Source organism: Neolamprologus brichardi, chromosome 19 (assembly GCF_056152115.1).
Source record: "Neolamprologus brichardi isolate AB-2024 chromosome 19, ASM5615211v1, whole genome shotgun sequence".
In the NCBI taxonomy this organism is placed as follows: domain Eukaryota; kingdom Metazoa; phylum Chordata; class Actinopteri; order Cichliformes; family Cichlidae; genus Neolamprologus; species Neolamprologus brichardi.
In genome coordinates, this window is record NC_142122.1 from 13111262 (window position 1) to 13126400 (window position 15139).

At 39.1% G+C, this 15139-nt stretch overlaps 2 protein-coding genes across 3 annotated transcripts in view; both read left to right on the top strand.

Moving 5' to 3' along the window:
* The window catches only part of myo10l1 (myosin X, like 1), a 42710-nt gene extending 37022 nt beyond the window's left edge, over positions 1–5688 (top strand). For both annotated transcript variants that reach the window (XM_035910987.2, XM_087832809.1), the window contains exons 38-43: positions 189–325; positions 422–545; positions 2853–3206; positions 3407–3583; positions 3672–3863; positions 3976–5688. In XM_035910987.2, coding sequence (XP_035766880.2) covers positions 189–325; positions 422–545; positions 2853–3206; positions 3407–3583; positions 3672–3863; positions 3976–4080 — 1089 coding nt within the window. In that variant the 3' untranslated portion in view covers positions 4081–5688. The remainder of the gene's footprint in view (positions 1–188; positions 326–421; positions 546–2852; positions 3207–3406; positions 3584–3671; positions 3864–3975) is intronic.
* Positions 5689–7737: 2049 nt separating this feature from the next.
* Positions 7738–14327, top strand: pttg1ipa (PTTG1 interacting protein a). The gene is made up of 7 exons (XM_087832896.1): positions 7738–7968; positions 8877–8929; positions 9210–9318; positions 11082–11184; positions 12049–12111; positions 12646–12692; positions 13560–14327. Exons 1-7 carry the CDS (start codon positions 7881–7883, stop codon positions 13595–13597), a joined length of 501 nt encoding a protein of 166 aa, XP_087689022.1. The 5' UTR covers positions 7738–7880; the 3' UTR covers positions 13598–14327.
* Positions 14328–15139: the final 812 nt, after the last annotated feature.

The following is a 15139-nucleotide window of genomic DNA, read 5'->3' on the forward strand; positions in this document are numbered from 1 at the left end:
GACTTGCTGTCTCATTAGCTCATCTTAAACATAAAAGAACAAAAATTAACCTTGAATAGAAGGAGAAAGCTGAGGCTGGGTGCATGTGATTTGCAAGTGATCTTTGAATTATTTGAAAAACCCTTTCAAGATGAAATAAATCAGTTTGAATGGGAATACTAAACACCGTCTGAATGTTGTTACTGCAGGTTGTAGAGAAGCTGATCAGAGGTTTGGCCATGGAGGAAAGCAAGAATTTGTTTTCTCTGTTTGAGCACAACAGCTTCACAGACCGAGCACTGGAGAGCAGAGTGATTGTGGCAGATGTTCTGGCCAAGTTCGAGAGGTATCCGAGTGTTTGAACAAACACTGCTGTCCATTTAACCGTGTCTTTGTTGTACACTTTGCAGTAACTCATGGCATGTTTTCCTTTATTTTTCAGACTGGCAGGCAGTGAAGAAGAGGAGGAGGAAGGAGAATGGAAACTCTACTTTAAACTGTACTGTTTCTTGGATGTAGAGAGCATGCCCAAAGAGGGAGTGGAGTTTGCTTTCATGTTTGAACAGGTGAGATTTACTCTAATTATTATGTTTAGCTCAAAGTGATCACCTAAATGCTGACACAAGAAGAAGCAGGTGAGACCAAAAAAGGTGAGTTTTAAAAAATATTGCTGAAGAAGAACAGAAGGTAGATCAGGCATGTGTAAAAAAACTCTAAAGGATGTCCGAAAGAAAACAAGGAAATCTTATTTGTATAGCACTTTTAAAACCAAAATGCTTTAGAATAAAATTCATGAAAATTTCATAAAGTTTAATCCTACAGATATTCACAATATTTCTACATACTAGCAAAACAGCAGCCTGTCTTCCAGAGTTCCAGAGATTAGCAGCTTCTAGAAGCTTCTCAAAAGTTATTAAGAAACAAACCTTAATAATCTTGAGTCAGTGTGGGTGTCTCGGGTTGGTGTCAAGGTTGACCCAAATCCACAAGAAGAAGTTCAGCAAGTGACGGACAACAATGTCTATAAATCGAAGCAGGAGGAAACATAAAGAGGCAAAAGAGAACAAACGGAGAACAAAAAGCACAACAGGGCAGAAAAATAAGGCAACCTGAGGCTTCAAATATACTGGTGACTACAGTTAACTAAAAGTGATCTAACAACTAAAACTAACTAAACAAAAATAAAAAGTAGACTTCAAAAAAACCCAAAACTATCTGAAACAGTTTTGTATCCATCCATCCGCTTCTGTTTATCCTTTTTGGGGTCGCGGGGGGCACTGGAGCCGAGAGGCAGGGTACACCCTGGACAGGTCACCAGTCTGTCACGGGGCTAACACATAGAGACAGACAACCAATCGGACTCACATTCACTCCTATGTGTAATTTAGTGTTTCCAATTAACCTAACTCCGCATGTCTTTGGACTGTGGGAGGAAGCTGGAGTACCCGGAGAGAACCCACGCAAACACGGGGAGAAACATGCAGACTCCACACAGAAAGACCCCAGCCTGATGGTAGAATTGAATTCTTGCTGTGACGCAACAGTGCTAACCACCGTGTCACTGTAAAATAAAATATAGATGAAATATCGCTAATTTTAGTATTTGTTAGCTTGGCAAAATTGTTATTACAGGTTGCCTGATGTATCTGTTTATTCAGACTCTGGATATCAACAAGACTCTAAATCAACTGCTATGAAAAAGTTCTGTGTTTTTATTGTAATATATTTACTGATTTTCCTAAATCTTGCCTTTGACACATGTCCACCATACAATGATAATTAAAAAGACCAAAACTTACACTGAAACTAATAAACCTTACCATTCTCAAACAATAAAAACTAAACCGAAACAAGAAAATCCACTCAGCAAACTAACTGATAGTACGCTGTACTTAAAACAAAAAGTCAAAATGAAATAATAATAAAAACTAATTAGAAAAAAGTAAACTGCAATAACTCTTCTGGGGATGAATCTGGTCACAGCAACACAGCTGGAGAAAATAAGGAACAGGTGAAACAAATGAATGATACCAAAACATGGGAAGTAAAACTTCAAACATCAAACACAGGAGTGAACTGAATACCAGAGTAAAACAGGAAGTGAGTAACAAGCAAGGCACAGAGACGGCCACTTAACGTGGGAACACAAGTGAGGCAGGCATAAACTGAAAGCATGAAATGATATGAATCACCAAAAACAGAAACCAGATAGTGAGCAAGAACACGAACAAGAAAACTTAAAAAGAAGAAAGAAAAACTGGACTCATGATATAAAAAAATAGTTAAAAAGTTAAAAAGTTAAAGCAACAACTCTACAGTAAGCAAACATTATTCATAAACCCAAACCAGGAGATAACTAAAGATTCAGATGAAACAAAAAACATAAAGTGTACTTGATCCAAAAAGAAACTAAGAAAACTCAAAATCCTGCGTCAGGGACCCAGGGACCGTGATGCTATGGACGCATCAACCAGAAACCAAAACTAATTAATGTTGACACCTGACAACAATCAAAATCAAAGTCTGGGTTAAACAAACTGGGGAACGATATACAGATAAATCAAGGAGGACCTAAAGATTGTAAGTAAAACAAACATGAAACAACACTTATTCTTGACATCGATGAGGTCAAGGGCACACATACACGAGGCTTTTCTACATGAATGATGTAGTGGTGGCTGTTGACTCTCTGGTTCTCTGGCATGAATGTATGACTAAATATGGCTGAGGTGTATTCATTTTTAGTAAGATTACAAAAGCAGTATTTGAACGCAATTCCAATTGAGCCTGATATTTTCTCTTCCTGCTGAAGATGTGATCCAGTCAGGAAATATAAGTGTCAGAAATGCAGACTGTCTTGCTCTCTCTCGCAGGCGCACGAATCTTTGATAAGTGGTCACTTCCCGGCCTCCGAGGAAACGCTGCAGCACCTGGCCGCTTTACGTCTTCAGTATCTCCACGGTGATGGGGCAGGTCGAGCCGGGTGGAACCTGGGGAGCGTCTACCCAATTGGACGTCTGCGCAACCGCATTTTGCACTCCACCAAACCGGGTGTGGGGGTGGCAGGTGGAGCTGGAGGGGCTGGAGGTGTTGGAGCTGTAGATGGAAAAGGCGTGGCAGTGGGACAAGGTGGTGTCGGGACCGGCGTAGAGAAACGAAAGACTCCGAGCTTCCTGGATGGCACCCTCAGGAGAAGTTTCAAGACTGGTTCACTGAAGAAGCAGAAGGTCAGTGATGGAGAAAAAAGAAGTTTTTCATTCAAGTTAAAGAAAATATAGCTACTTCATTTTAAAATTCTACTTTGCAAAAGTGATTTGTACAATTCTGCATCTTAAGTTCACTGAAATCCGTCTCCTGCTATACTAAATAATAAATGAACCTGCTAGCTGAGTGGATTGATAGTTCGGGGATTCGCTGATTGTTTCAGATGGAGGATGAGCAAATGCTTGAGATGTGGGTGAAGGAGGAGACGTCTGCCACACGGACCAGCGTGCTTGAGAAGTGGACTCGTCTGCAGGGCATGCCGCAGCATCAGGCCATGCTGAAATACATGAGCATCATTAAGGAGTGGCCAGGATATGGCTCCACTCTATTTGACGTGGAGGTGAGGAAAAATGCCCAGAAGATAAATTTTGGAGCTTTGTACAAATAAATTTGATCTGCTTCCTTTCCCTTCTCTCCTCTCTTGCTAGTGTAAAGAGGGAGGTTTCCCTCATGATCTGTGGCTGGGTGTGAGCGCTGACAACGTGTCTGTGTATAAACGAGGAGAACCCAAACCGCTCGAAACCTTCCAGTACGAACACATTACCTTCTTCGGAGCGTCACAGCCCTGCACCTACAAGATCATCGTGGATGAGAGGGAGATGTACTTTGAGACTCCACTGGTGAGAGCTCATCATTCGTCGTCTAATCATCCCCCCCCCTCAGCGTATTTTCTCAGCGTAGGATTTGATACCTCTTATCTAGGATGTACTAATCTCCTTTTTCACATTTTAGGTCGGCGAGATCACCAAGATTATGCGGGCCTACATCAACATGATGGTGAAGAAACGCTGCAGCATCATGTCTGTGTCCAGTGTTGCCAGTGCCTGGGTCAGGTGATCTCTCCCAGCCAGTCAAAGCTCTTCGTTCATCCATCTAGTGACACCAGACGCCTTGGCTCCTTGCATTGGTTGGTTGTGTTTTATAAAGGGCAGTCGCACCAACCAGCTCAACCTCCCAAGTTGAATCATGAGCAGGGAATGAGCATCAATTACAAAAATGGGTAAAAAGTGGACACAGAAGCCAAATGCACACTCAACTGGCCTGGAGATCTATTAATAACGTAACATGAAATAGCATGAAAAAAAACTGTTTTGGGGGGCTGTCCCATCAAATACATAACCCTGAGCGGTAGTCCTGCATGTAGATGTTCAAGCACACACCAAACTCTCCGTTTTTGGACAAATTCAGAAACAACAAGCACAAAGCAGCCACCCAGTCCCAGTCAGCCCCAGGTGGCTCCTCCAACCTCCATTGCACTGCCAGACAGAAGAAAGCCACACTTTCTCAGTTTTGTTAGTTTCTATCTCACTTCTCCTCTAATTTCCGAGTCTCTCTCTTTCTCTTTATATATCCTCACTCTTTGTTTGCGGTCGCTGTTAAGTTAAAATGCTAAACTCTTGTTCTTGCTTGCTTTCTCTGTCTGTTATCGATAATATCAGCTCTGTCACGTCTGAGGAAAAGGACACGGTGATTCGTCACCAAACAACATAGTGTTCACCTGCTCACTCGTCAGCGCCACTGTGTGGCCACAAGAAGAAAACTCAGCCAAAGGAAGTGGCTTTAAGTATTTAAAAAAAAAAAAATCCTATAAATATTCCAGAGAAGAAAGATTTACTTTGGATGCTCTCCAAAGTATGTGCATGGCTACGAGCCTCACTTGGCTCTGCAAGAACAATATCCAGAACAATGGCCAGAAAACCCCCCAACAAACTTTCCCCTATTTATGTCTACATGTCACAGAAGCTGGATAAATGTGTATATTCGCCTATGTGCACACATAAACTGAACAAACATGTATCATTTTGTATTGTATATCACGCATTATAATAGGAATTATTGTTACATTTTTGGTGGCCACTGCACTGTACAGTATATAAATGCCATACTAAATGCAATGTGACACCTGCCATGTAAGATACATGCAAGTGATTGGTGTTAATAATGACCACTGTATGTCTGAATATGATGCCAATACTGTACACTGGCTGTGCCATTAATGTGACTCACAGAGAAGTAAGAGTAAGATAAAAAAAAAAAAAGGAAACAGACTATAGTGAGTCTGGCTGCTATCGTGGTCATATTTCTAACAGCATTTTGATGAATTTATCATTGTTGTTATTTGTTGGACTCACTCTGAAGAATTAATTGGAGCTATGAAATCCTGTCTATCCTCATCTGCTCAAGCTATTCTCATTTTTTTCTTCAGAGATCAGGAGACTTAAGCAAAAAATGCACACAACCTTGTTTGTCTGTGTTTTCAGCCTATTTATGAACATGTGATTTTTATTTAAACAATTACTGATAATACTGTTATTATTGTATTCCCCCTATCTTAGCCAACCTAAAGTGCTGTGTCTGCATTGCTGCTGTGTGTGTGAGTGTATTAATGGCGTAAACTGTTGAATACGAGAAGGGAAAAGAGAAGTGATACTACTGAAGTGATACTACTGAAGTGATACTAGTGATACTACTGTATTCCTTGGAAAAAAAGAGATGAATTTACATGAGTAACTTTTGCGAAGAATGGTGTTGTAATTGTGAGTTAACGGGAAAAGCATGGAATATCAGGGGAGGGTTGAGGGGTTGTTTATTTCCTATTGTACTGTATGTGTTGCAAAGTTTGTTCAGGAAGAATGAAAATATGCTTTTGATTATTCTTTTTTTTCAGCATCAGTGTACAAGAAGCAGATATGACACTGTGAGGACACGGGCTTGGAAAAAGTTTAACTGTGCACTTGGAATGCTGAAATTCATCACTGCTTTGTGTGTGTGTGTGCATGCGTGTGTGTGTTCTTTGGACTCAAAGTGAGGTCACCTGATGCTGTGCATTGCAGCTAGATGGCACTCATGTCAAACACCTGCAGAGAGCACTGTAAACAAAGTGTTCCCACAAAGCAGATATCCACTGGGAGTGCTCGCATAGCATGGAAAGTTACCGTCCAGCATGACAACATGCTCCAATTATTTGTCTTATCTGGTTTAGATGAAGTTTCTAAACTCGTTTCTGTGGCAATAAGATTTTCAGGATTTGCCCCAAAGACAGATCTGGTTTGGCTTTTCACACCAGACAGTAAAGTGAAGTTCTTCAGGTGAAATATGTTGTTGTTTTTCTAGTTCATCACATACTGTACAGGGTGGCAGCGATGATTTTAGAAAAACTGAGGCTGTGAATCCAAAACCCCTCCAACCCCTCTGAAGTGTTGCCCAGTAACCAAAAATAAATTTATCCACAGATATAATGGGAGAAAAAACCCTGAATTGCTTCTTTAAATTTAACAATTTAAAGTCTAAGAATATTGAAATCAGTCTCTACGACATGTAAAGTTGTAAGTGTACAATGTATAGATTTGCTAAAATGCTCCAAATTTTAATAACCTCAGTGTCTTTAATCATAGCTACGGCCTGAAAGCATACACACAGCCCACTGGGATCCTGCCTGTAGATTTAGAATAAGCAGAACTCACTCACAGGTTCCACTTTGAACTTTTGGTTAATTTAGTTTAATCTAAAAAAAAAAAAGGAGTGAAAAACTGAAAAATTGAAGTTCACAAGCCATAAATCCTGAGGACCCTGGAGCTGTGAGATCTGGTTATTCTACATCTGTGGTTCTGTCTGTCACTGATATTACACTGAGTAAGAAGAACTTGCCCTGTAGTTGCTGAAATGTGATCAGCGTGTTTCTTAATGGAAATTCTGATTACAAATCTGTCTTCAAGGGCAACTTCATCACAAAGGGTCCTGTTATCAGCCGCAGGCGGCCAAAGTGGGGCCCACTCTTATCTTGTGTTACGCTTATTATCACCTTTACATAGTAAAACATTGTGCTTGTTTAAACAAAAAAGAACAACAAAAAAAAAAAGAGAGAAAGAGAGAGATATGTGTGGTGTTCTTTTTTTTATTTGTAACTGGCTTTACAAAATTATGCTTTAATAAATTATTGAAAATGGTCCTATATTTACCGTGACCTTTGTGCACTTATTTTTGAACAGAGTTGAGGTTTTTCAGGGAGCTGTGCATGTGCTGGCACTTTGGCTCCAAACCTCTTTGCCCTTGGATGTCCTGTTCGTTTCATGAAGTTTATCATCTAATTTGTTGAAACAAAATATGGAAGCTTTAGAAGAGCTGGGGAGCTAAGCTGCCCAACAAACATCTAGCTCATGAAGTCATCTACAACAATTAGCTGTTATGTGTTAGCATTTGTTATAGAGTCACTTTACTACTGTGGGAGGCCAACACAGAGCTTGGGAATGAATGGACTAAACGAAACAGCTGTAAAAAGGTATGAGCCATCAGGAAAAAAGCTAATGTTTTAACTGTGACTTTTTAAAAATATACTTTTTGTGTGTGTCAAAGCAGCTATTTTTGTAAACTCCGCTGTTTATTCAGCACATAGTTTAAATGACGTATATCGAAATGCACTGCGCTCTGCCAACGCCTTTCCCTCTTTTGTCTGTTTGGGTGCGTAAAGAGAGCGTGCGTCAGGATTTTGCGTTTGGTTCCTTCCCAGCAAGTTCACTTCTCAGGTTTCAGACTTCTGTCGGAGCAGCCGAGGCATTTCCTCCTTTTGCGCTTACATCGTCTTCTAAAATCTTCTGAAACATAAAAAATTGGAGGAGAATCTGAGTCTACGCTCTTGGATGATGGGTTTACGGATATTACTGGCTGTTCTTCTCTTTGGTTTCGGCCTGGCGAGCGTTTTCGCCGTTTCGTCCACACCTGAGAACGGTAGGAAAGGAATCAGTGAATGTGGGGGCTGAGGAATTAGTAAAGCTGAAAAGCTTTTTTTTTTTTGATCAGATGTAGCTGCTTTCTAATTTATTATTATTATTATTATTATTATTATTATTATTATTGTTATTAGAAGTATTGTTGTTTTTATCTTTATAGCTATGCACAGGTTGCTCAAAACCCCGAATGTGAGTCGTTTAGCTGTTCAGTAAAGTCGCAACAGTTTTAAGGGCTATTATATTCATAAAGCATTGTTTTATAAGCCTTGAACTGAGGAGAAAAGCACCCAAACATCTAGAATTAAAATGTCATTGTTTGCATTTTCTACACTGAAACTATTTATTATAAAATATATTAGATAACCTTATGTACCGGCCACATTTCAGCTTAAAAAGCTTCACTTAAAAGGAATAAAAACACAACTTTGTTGGTAGAATTGTGTCTGTGTAAGATTCCTGTCTCTGAAAACTGTTGAAACCTCTCAACAGGAACAAGGAGTCTCTTTTTCAGCCCCTGGGGTGCTTGATTGTTTCAGAGCAAAGAGACTAAGAGAAACTGTGGCACACAAATATGAGACATTGTTTCTCCATTTTACAGATGCATGGCTTCACTCGCACAAACCCGGCTGTTGTTCTGTGTATGTCTGCTGATAATAACATGACTGGTCCCACAGGCTGTGTGGTTGCTGTACTTAGTCTCCATGGAAAATGTCCCAGGAGGATTACCAGTAGTTACAAAAACCAGAGTGGGCACATGCCAGGCCTTTTTAAATCTGCTCCTCATGGTGCTTTCATTTAAACTCGACAAGTTTTGCAGTCACGTTTGCCTTGATGTTTGAGGCAAAATGTTTCCACCTTGCCCATTATGTCCTTTAACTCGATTGTATTAACTTCTTTGACCTACAGTGTGTGAGTTGAAAAATGGGACAAGCTGTGAGGAATGTCTGAAAAATGTGACGGTAAGTTCGCCGAGAGAGCGTTTTATTTCTGCTTGGCTGATTTATTTTTTGGGTTAACAGAGTTTCTCTGTGTGTGCATGGTCAGTATAGATGTCTCCTCCCCCAACCCAGACCTGTTTGACTGGTTTGAGAAGTAACTGATCTCATGAATTCTCACCCTGCTCCTTTTTTAGGCTGTGTGTGTTTATCATACATTGCTTCCTGTAATTAGCCTGCATACCTCCCTTTTTTGGTTTTCTGTTTAACTAATAGGGACATTGTGCACATTTTTTTTAAACAGTGCTTGTGGTGCATCACAACAAAGTCATGTGTAACATATCCAGTGAGAACCATCCTCCCACCCCACGCGCTCTGCCCTCTGAATGATGCACGATGGGGACTCTGCTGGAGTAAGAAAACACACACACACACACACACACACACACACACACACACACACACACACACACACACACACACAAGCTGATCACATTGATAATGACTTTAATTCAGTTAACTAATTGTTAAATATGCTGTCCAGTACACTTTCCAACTGAAGCTTATTTGCTGATTTTCTTTCTTTTTTTCTCTGTGTGTTAGAATGATAATTAATAAACTATATTCTTGTATAACACAAAAATACTTGCATGTCTCTGAAGTTGAGAAATTACTGTGTTGCATCAGTCCAATCATGATAAAAAATTGGAAAATTAAAAATTACTCCAAAGAAGGAGCTCAGGTTAAATGAAAAATACAAAAAAGTCAAATGCTATATGGATTAAAATCTAAATGTGATACTATACTAGGAGGTTAAACCTAAAATGAAGGCATGTATTGTGGTATGACGTAGCAAAGAACTTCTGCGTCTGTCCTTGTGGCAGCTGAGCTGAAACAGATGTTAGATGAGGTGTTAATTAAGTGGTGCAGAGAGGATCTATAGCCACAGTCATTTGGATGACCTCAGCATCAAAATGCAACAGCAATGATTAATTCCCTTTGCGCATAACATGGACTCATTCCCACAGCTAGCACTTCAGTGTTCCAGATACAATAAAATGTCTGGGATTGTGCAATCCCTTCACATACCACATCTTACTAAAGTCCTGAAGCCAGGTACAGTCACACTGTGTGCACAGTGTTTTGCTGCTACTCCAAACTACACTCACTGTGTTCCCTCTGCTCTTAATCAGCTCACTGAACTTATTGTGCAGCCACATACATTCCCCATGATGCTGGCTGTAACAGCTTCGTCTCCATCATTTTCCTCATAGGTCCCCTAGCTTTACAGGCCTCGCTCCGGGCAGTAGAGCCCCTTTCTGCGATTTGCTGAGATTGTAGTGATATACGAAAATCCACTAGTAGGCTTGTTAGGCTATTTCACCTCCACATAAACTACAAGGAGCAAGAAAAATCCACTTTAGTAGGTTATGAAATAATTTCAAAATAAATAAATTGGAACAGGAGCTACTGCAACAGGCTCCCAATGAGCACCATGCCAAGGATAAATAAAAACTAAATAGTTATATTTAAGGGCTATTTTTTTTCTAAAAAAATAAATACTTACAAATAGAGATTAAAAGATCCTGCATCTTCATAATTCTTATTTTTTCACGAATGAAGATTGGAACAGTTTATCCTGATTTGCTGTAGATGAAAGTTTCACTAAATCACTAAAGTGGAAAAACAAAAACCCCTCCATGTTTGTGGATTTTGCGTCTGGGGTTGTTTGTTTTGAATAAGTGCTTCAGCATGTAGATACGTTTTAGACAATAGCGGGATGGGGGAAAGCCCTATCCTGTTTCACCGTGACAGCATCTCCCTGTACAAAGCGTGCTATCCAATAGTCTGGTAGTAAAATAGGAACCCATTCATGTTAACATTCATTTTGTCCACATGCTTTTGTACTATTACATCTTTAAAATCTTGATGCAGAACTTTTTACAGAAGTACATTTGCATATTAAACATTAAAATTGTCTTTGATCCTTGTTATTTTTATCAGCGTGTCAAAAAACATTAAAGTTTTATTCAGTACATCTGTAGAATGATTTGGTTTGAGAAGAGGAAATTAAACGCAACCTAATGAAGGAGGAAGAACAAGAATTTTCTATCTGGAAGATAAATCTGCGATTTGTGATTTCTGAATGACGTTGTCACTCTGGTTCTGTCTGCAGTGAACTTCCAGATCTTGATAATCACCTTGTCAGTGATTGGTGGCATTCTTATCATTGCATTTTTGGTCTGTCTGTTCTGCTGCTGCAAGTGTGAGAACATCGGGTAAGTGTTGATAAAACCCTCTCATTCCAGCCAGTGTGATGCTGGTAGAATACATTGTAGCAATTATATTATTAGTTGTGTGCAACAGGTTAAGATACGTACTGACTACCCATCAAGTCCTTCAATTAAACGATTATGTTACACGTAACCAATCCTGAAAATGGGAGTGTTTCCGCTTATGCGTGAGTGTGAAGTAGCACAAAGGCAGTCTGCAGGCAGTCAGGTACTGCCCGTCTACCTGCAGAGAGTGTTTATTGTGGATTGGGGCTGTGTCAAGAACATGTGACACATCCAGTCTGTGGGCTACTCTTGCTTCTGCTGTTGTTGGTTCATGAGCCAGCCACAGAGAAAAGTGAAATTATAACTACAAAGAGCTGAAGTGAAACTGTTTAAAATCAGTGAAATGTGTCTACTGTGGAGCCTGTCTGTGCTTTTCATGCCGTATTTTCATTCTTTGATTTTTTTGTTTCTCATTCTTCTCCTGTTCTTGCTGGACTCTGTTGTCACTCTTTAACTTGAGCCCCTTGTCAAGCAATTGGCAGTTGACTGATTCATAGGTCATCCACATCCGGCACCATTTTTGACTTTCAGATGCTGTTTTATTAAGTTAAAGCTCAAAAATTTGATTCAGTTCGGAAAAGTGTGGTCATTAAAAAAAAAAAAAAGTTTTCTATGTTTGCAGGCTGAGTTCAACCCCATCTTAAACTCACAACACTTACCCACATTTATTCACACTAGGAATGCCACTAAATTGCTTTTCTTTAAACATACCTTGCGATGATTGCTTTCTTATAAGTTTGTTAGTAATAATCAGCAATCTTTTCCTTCTACTACATAAATCTAAGACTGGTCTTGTTTTTTCAGATCTAGGTCTGAGGCCAAGATGCAGCGGCAGGCCAATAAGCTGAGAACCAAGCAGGACGAAAGGTGACAATATCATGTTTTGTTTTGTAATACTGTTTCACCCCCTCTGACTGGTTGGTCTCTGTATTTGATACATCCATAGCTATAACTTAACAAAACGTGGATTTAAAGAGCTGGTGGACTCTAAATTGCTGCCTAAATCTCTAGTTTATATAATTAAAATTCAAAAATCATGAGAAAAAACAAAACTACAGTTCAGCACCATGTCTTTATGACCAAGTTTCTCCATATAGAACAGCATCTGTCTCAGCTAACATTGAACATTTGCTATAAACGCATACGCATGTCCTCTAAACAACAATTATATATTTTGGGCTTTTATTGGTTCTGTAATAGTTGCACTAGGTGCGACACACCGGCTACCTTTTGCATTGATAGCTATGATTAGCATCGCTTTCTTTCAACACACACGAGGGAGAAAAGTGCAGACGTCACACTGTTATCAGCCCAAACTGGTTTGTTTCCACGAGTCTGAAATTCTGAAAAAATCTTTAGTCGTCGCCCTGTGACTTATGGAAGAATGTTTTGTCTTTACAGGAGGGCGGAGATGAAGCAGAGACACCAGGAAATCAGGCAGAAATACGGTGAGCTTTTCTCTTTGTTAGTCTGTGTGTGTCAGCAATCGGCTACCTATACAGCATCTAAATTATGACTTGCTCTACAAAACAAAATGTGGCTCTTTTTACACCTGTAATGTAATTTACTAGATATGAGAGTGCGTGATTAAGAAAGTTGATTCTGTATTGTGCTACCAGTATGAGGCACTTTGCCCAGTTTAGCATAACCGCTGGGGAGGGGAAAAAAGAGCTTGTCTGACTCTGTCCATAAGGTCCAGAGAGTTCAGAGCTATACTATTTAAATGTCTCTTTCCTACTAATGAAATTCAGATGTTTATGGATATGACTGACTACTACAAGAAATTCAGAGAAAGCATCAGATTCTGTCCTCCAGGTTTTCTTTGAGTGGAAATCACCCCAGCGGGCAACAGAAAACACTATGTTAACTTTGCAGACCTGCTATAATATGAATGATTTTCAAAAGACACCAATGAGTAATTACTTCTGCACTGGCACTCACATAGTATCAGGGTTAATTGAGCAGAAAAGATGGACACAGTCGCAAGACTTGTTCCAGTTCATTCTGCAAGAGCACCTCCTGGAGTCTGATCCATGGAGGTCCAACCTACAACCTAAAGGTTCCTGCTAAGGTCATTGTAATGTTATGGCTGATGGGTGTATACCATAAAGCTAAATATAAAAGTTTAAGAGAGGCTGATAAGTTTTTATTTAGCTATGATACAATACAGTGCGAGGCTAGCCATTTACTCCTGTCCGTGCTAAGCTACGTTCACCGTAATCTGGCACTGACTTCATATTTACCATTTTGCGTGAATATATCAAACGATTTATTTAAATCAGGGCAACTCTTACTGATTGTTTAATGTTTTTCAGGTCTAAGTGGACAAAACCCATACTCCAGATTTTCTTGAAATGGATTTGTCAACTGAGATTATTAACTGCGGACAGAGGACATCCATGAGCTGTCTTGAAGTGACATGATTGGAGAATTGTTGTAATTGATATAAAAATCAAATGTAAGAAAAGTAGTTTAAATAGATCAGGGTCATTTGGTCAATGAAGCATTCAAAGAATCCTACATTTACTGAAATGACCCAAGAGGCTGTAACTAAATGCTAGAAGAGATATGTAGTGTCGGTATTTTTCCAAACACTTGTCATTTATCCTGTGACTCAAGATACTAATCTGCTAATCTACTATTTATTTGGGTATTTAGTTTAATGGTACTGAATGGAAGGAGTCCAGTCTGGCTGCTGGAATATTCTTTCCTTTAGCTTCTGTTGTAATTGTACATTTTCACATTGTTGTTGCTGCTGAGATTTTTTTTTTTTTTTTACTTTATTTTATCTTGTTTTAAATGTTTTTTTTCCCCATTCTGAAATCTAATTACTGTGTTACTGCTGATGTTTCCTACTGTTGACAACGAATTTTAAACCAATCACATTTGCAGAATATATTCTGAATATGAGGTCAAAATTAACATAACGAAAGAACTTATAAATAAAAGATTTCAGACTGATCCCTAATTCTGATAGTAACACTGTTTATGTTTATTTCCTGTTGAGCTTTCATGTTAACCTACCTTTATGATATACTGTATGTTTTGTACAGTTTGTCAATAAATCAAACATTTGATTAAAAGATGTGTTATTCCTTAAAAGAAAAAAACCCCCAATGATCTTCAGTTGTAGTCAGAAGATTACGTATGCTCACCACGAGTTAGGACTTTGTACCACGTATACATATGGTATACATAGACCCACACTATTTGTTTAAATCTGCCTTAGTAACTTGCACGTCAATCAGACACTTTTGGTATCCATCAACAAGCTTCTGGCATATTTCTGGATAGATTTTTTTAACACTCTTGACAGAATTCCTTTAACTTGGTTTCAAGACACTCTTAAGCATTGTCGCCCGATTTTCAGTATGATCGAGGTTGTTCCTCAAGTTCCTCATGATCTGACCTTTATGTTCCTTTTGAAATGTGACCTCCACCAGTCGATGTAATGTGTGGGTCCCTTGTAAGTTTACCAAAACCTGCTATGAAAGCCATGACATTTTTCATTGCTCTTAAATGGCTAGGATTGCATACATTCACATACAAACTGATACTTTTTCTAACTTTTAGCTTTATTTTTTGAATTACTGTGAACAAACACAAACAAATGCTAAAAACTATATTTCAAAACGTGAAAAACTATGAACGTATCGACTATTTAAATCAAGTGAAATAAAATGTAAAATAAAAAACAAGGAAGAGGCACAGAGGACCTGATGTACTGGCAAAGTCTGGATCTTCACTTTAATTAGGCTGACCAGGTATTCCACTTTTTAATGGTATCTGCAAAGCACTTGTATCCCTTGCCCCATTGTTTTATGTATCTTATACCAAATCTGTTTGTCTGCAAACTCCACCAAAAGCAGTCAAACTTGATGGTGATATACCAACA

What these genes read in the sequence shown, in the direction of transcription:
- pttg1ipa (XM_087832896.1), top strand. Translation starts at nt 7,881, where the DNA reads ATGATGGGTTTACGGATATTACTGGCTGTTCTTCTCTTTGGTTTCGGC. An exon ending in TTCGTCCACACCTGAGAACG is followed by an intron (nt 7,969 to 8,876) that starts GTAGGAAAGGAA and finishes TTTGACCTACAG; the next exon opens with TGTGTGAGTTGAAAAATGGG. An exon ending in TGCAAGTGTGAGAACATCGG is followed by an intron (nt 11,185 to 12,048) that starts GTAAGTGTTGAT and finishes TTGTTTTTTCAG; the next exon opens with ATCTAGGTCTGAGGCCAAGA.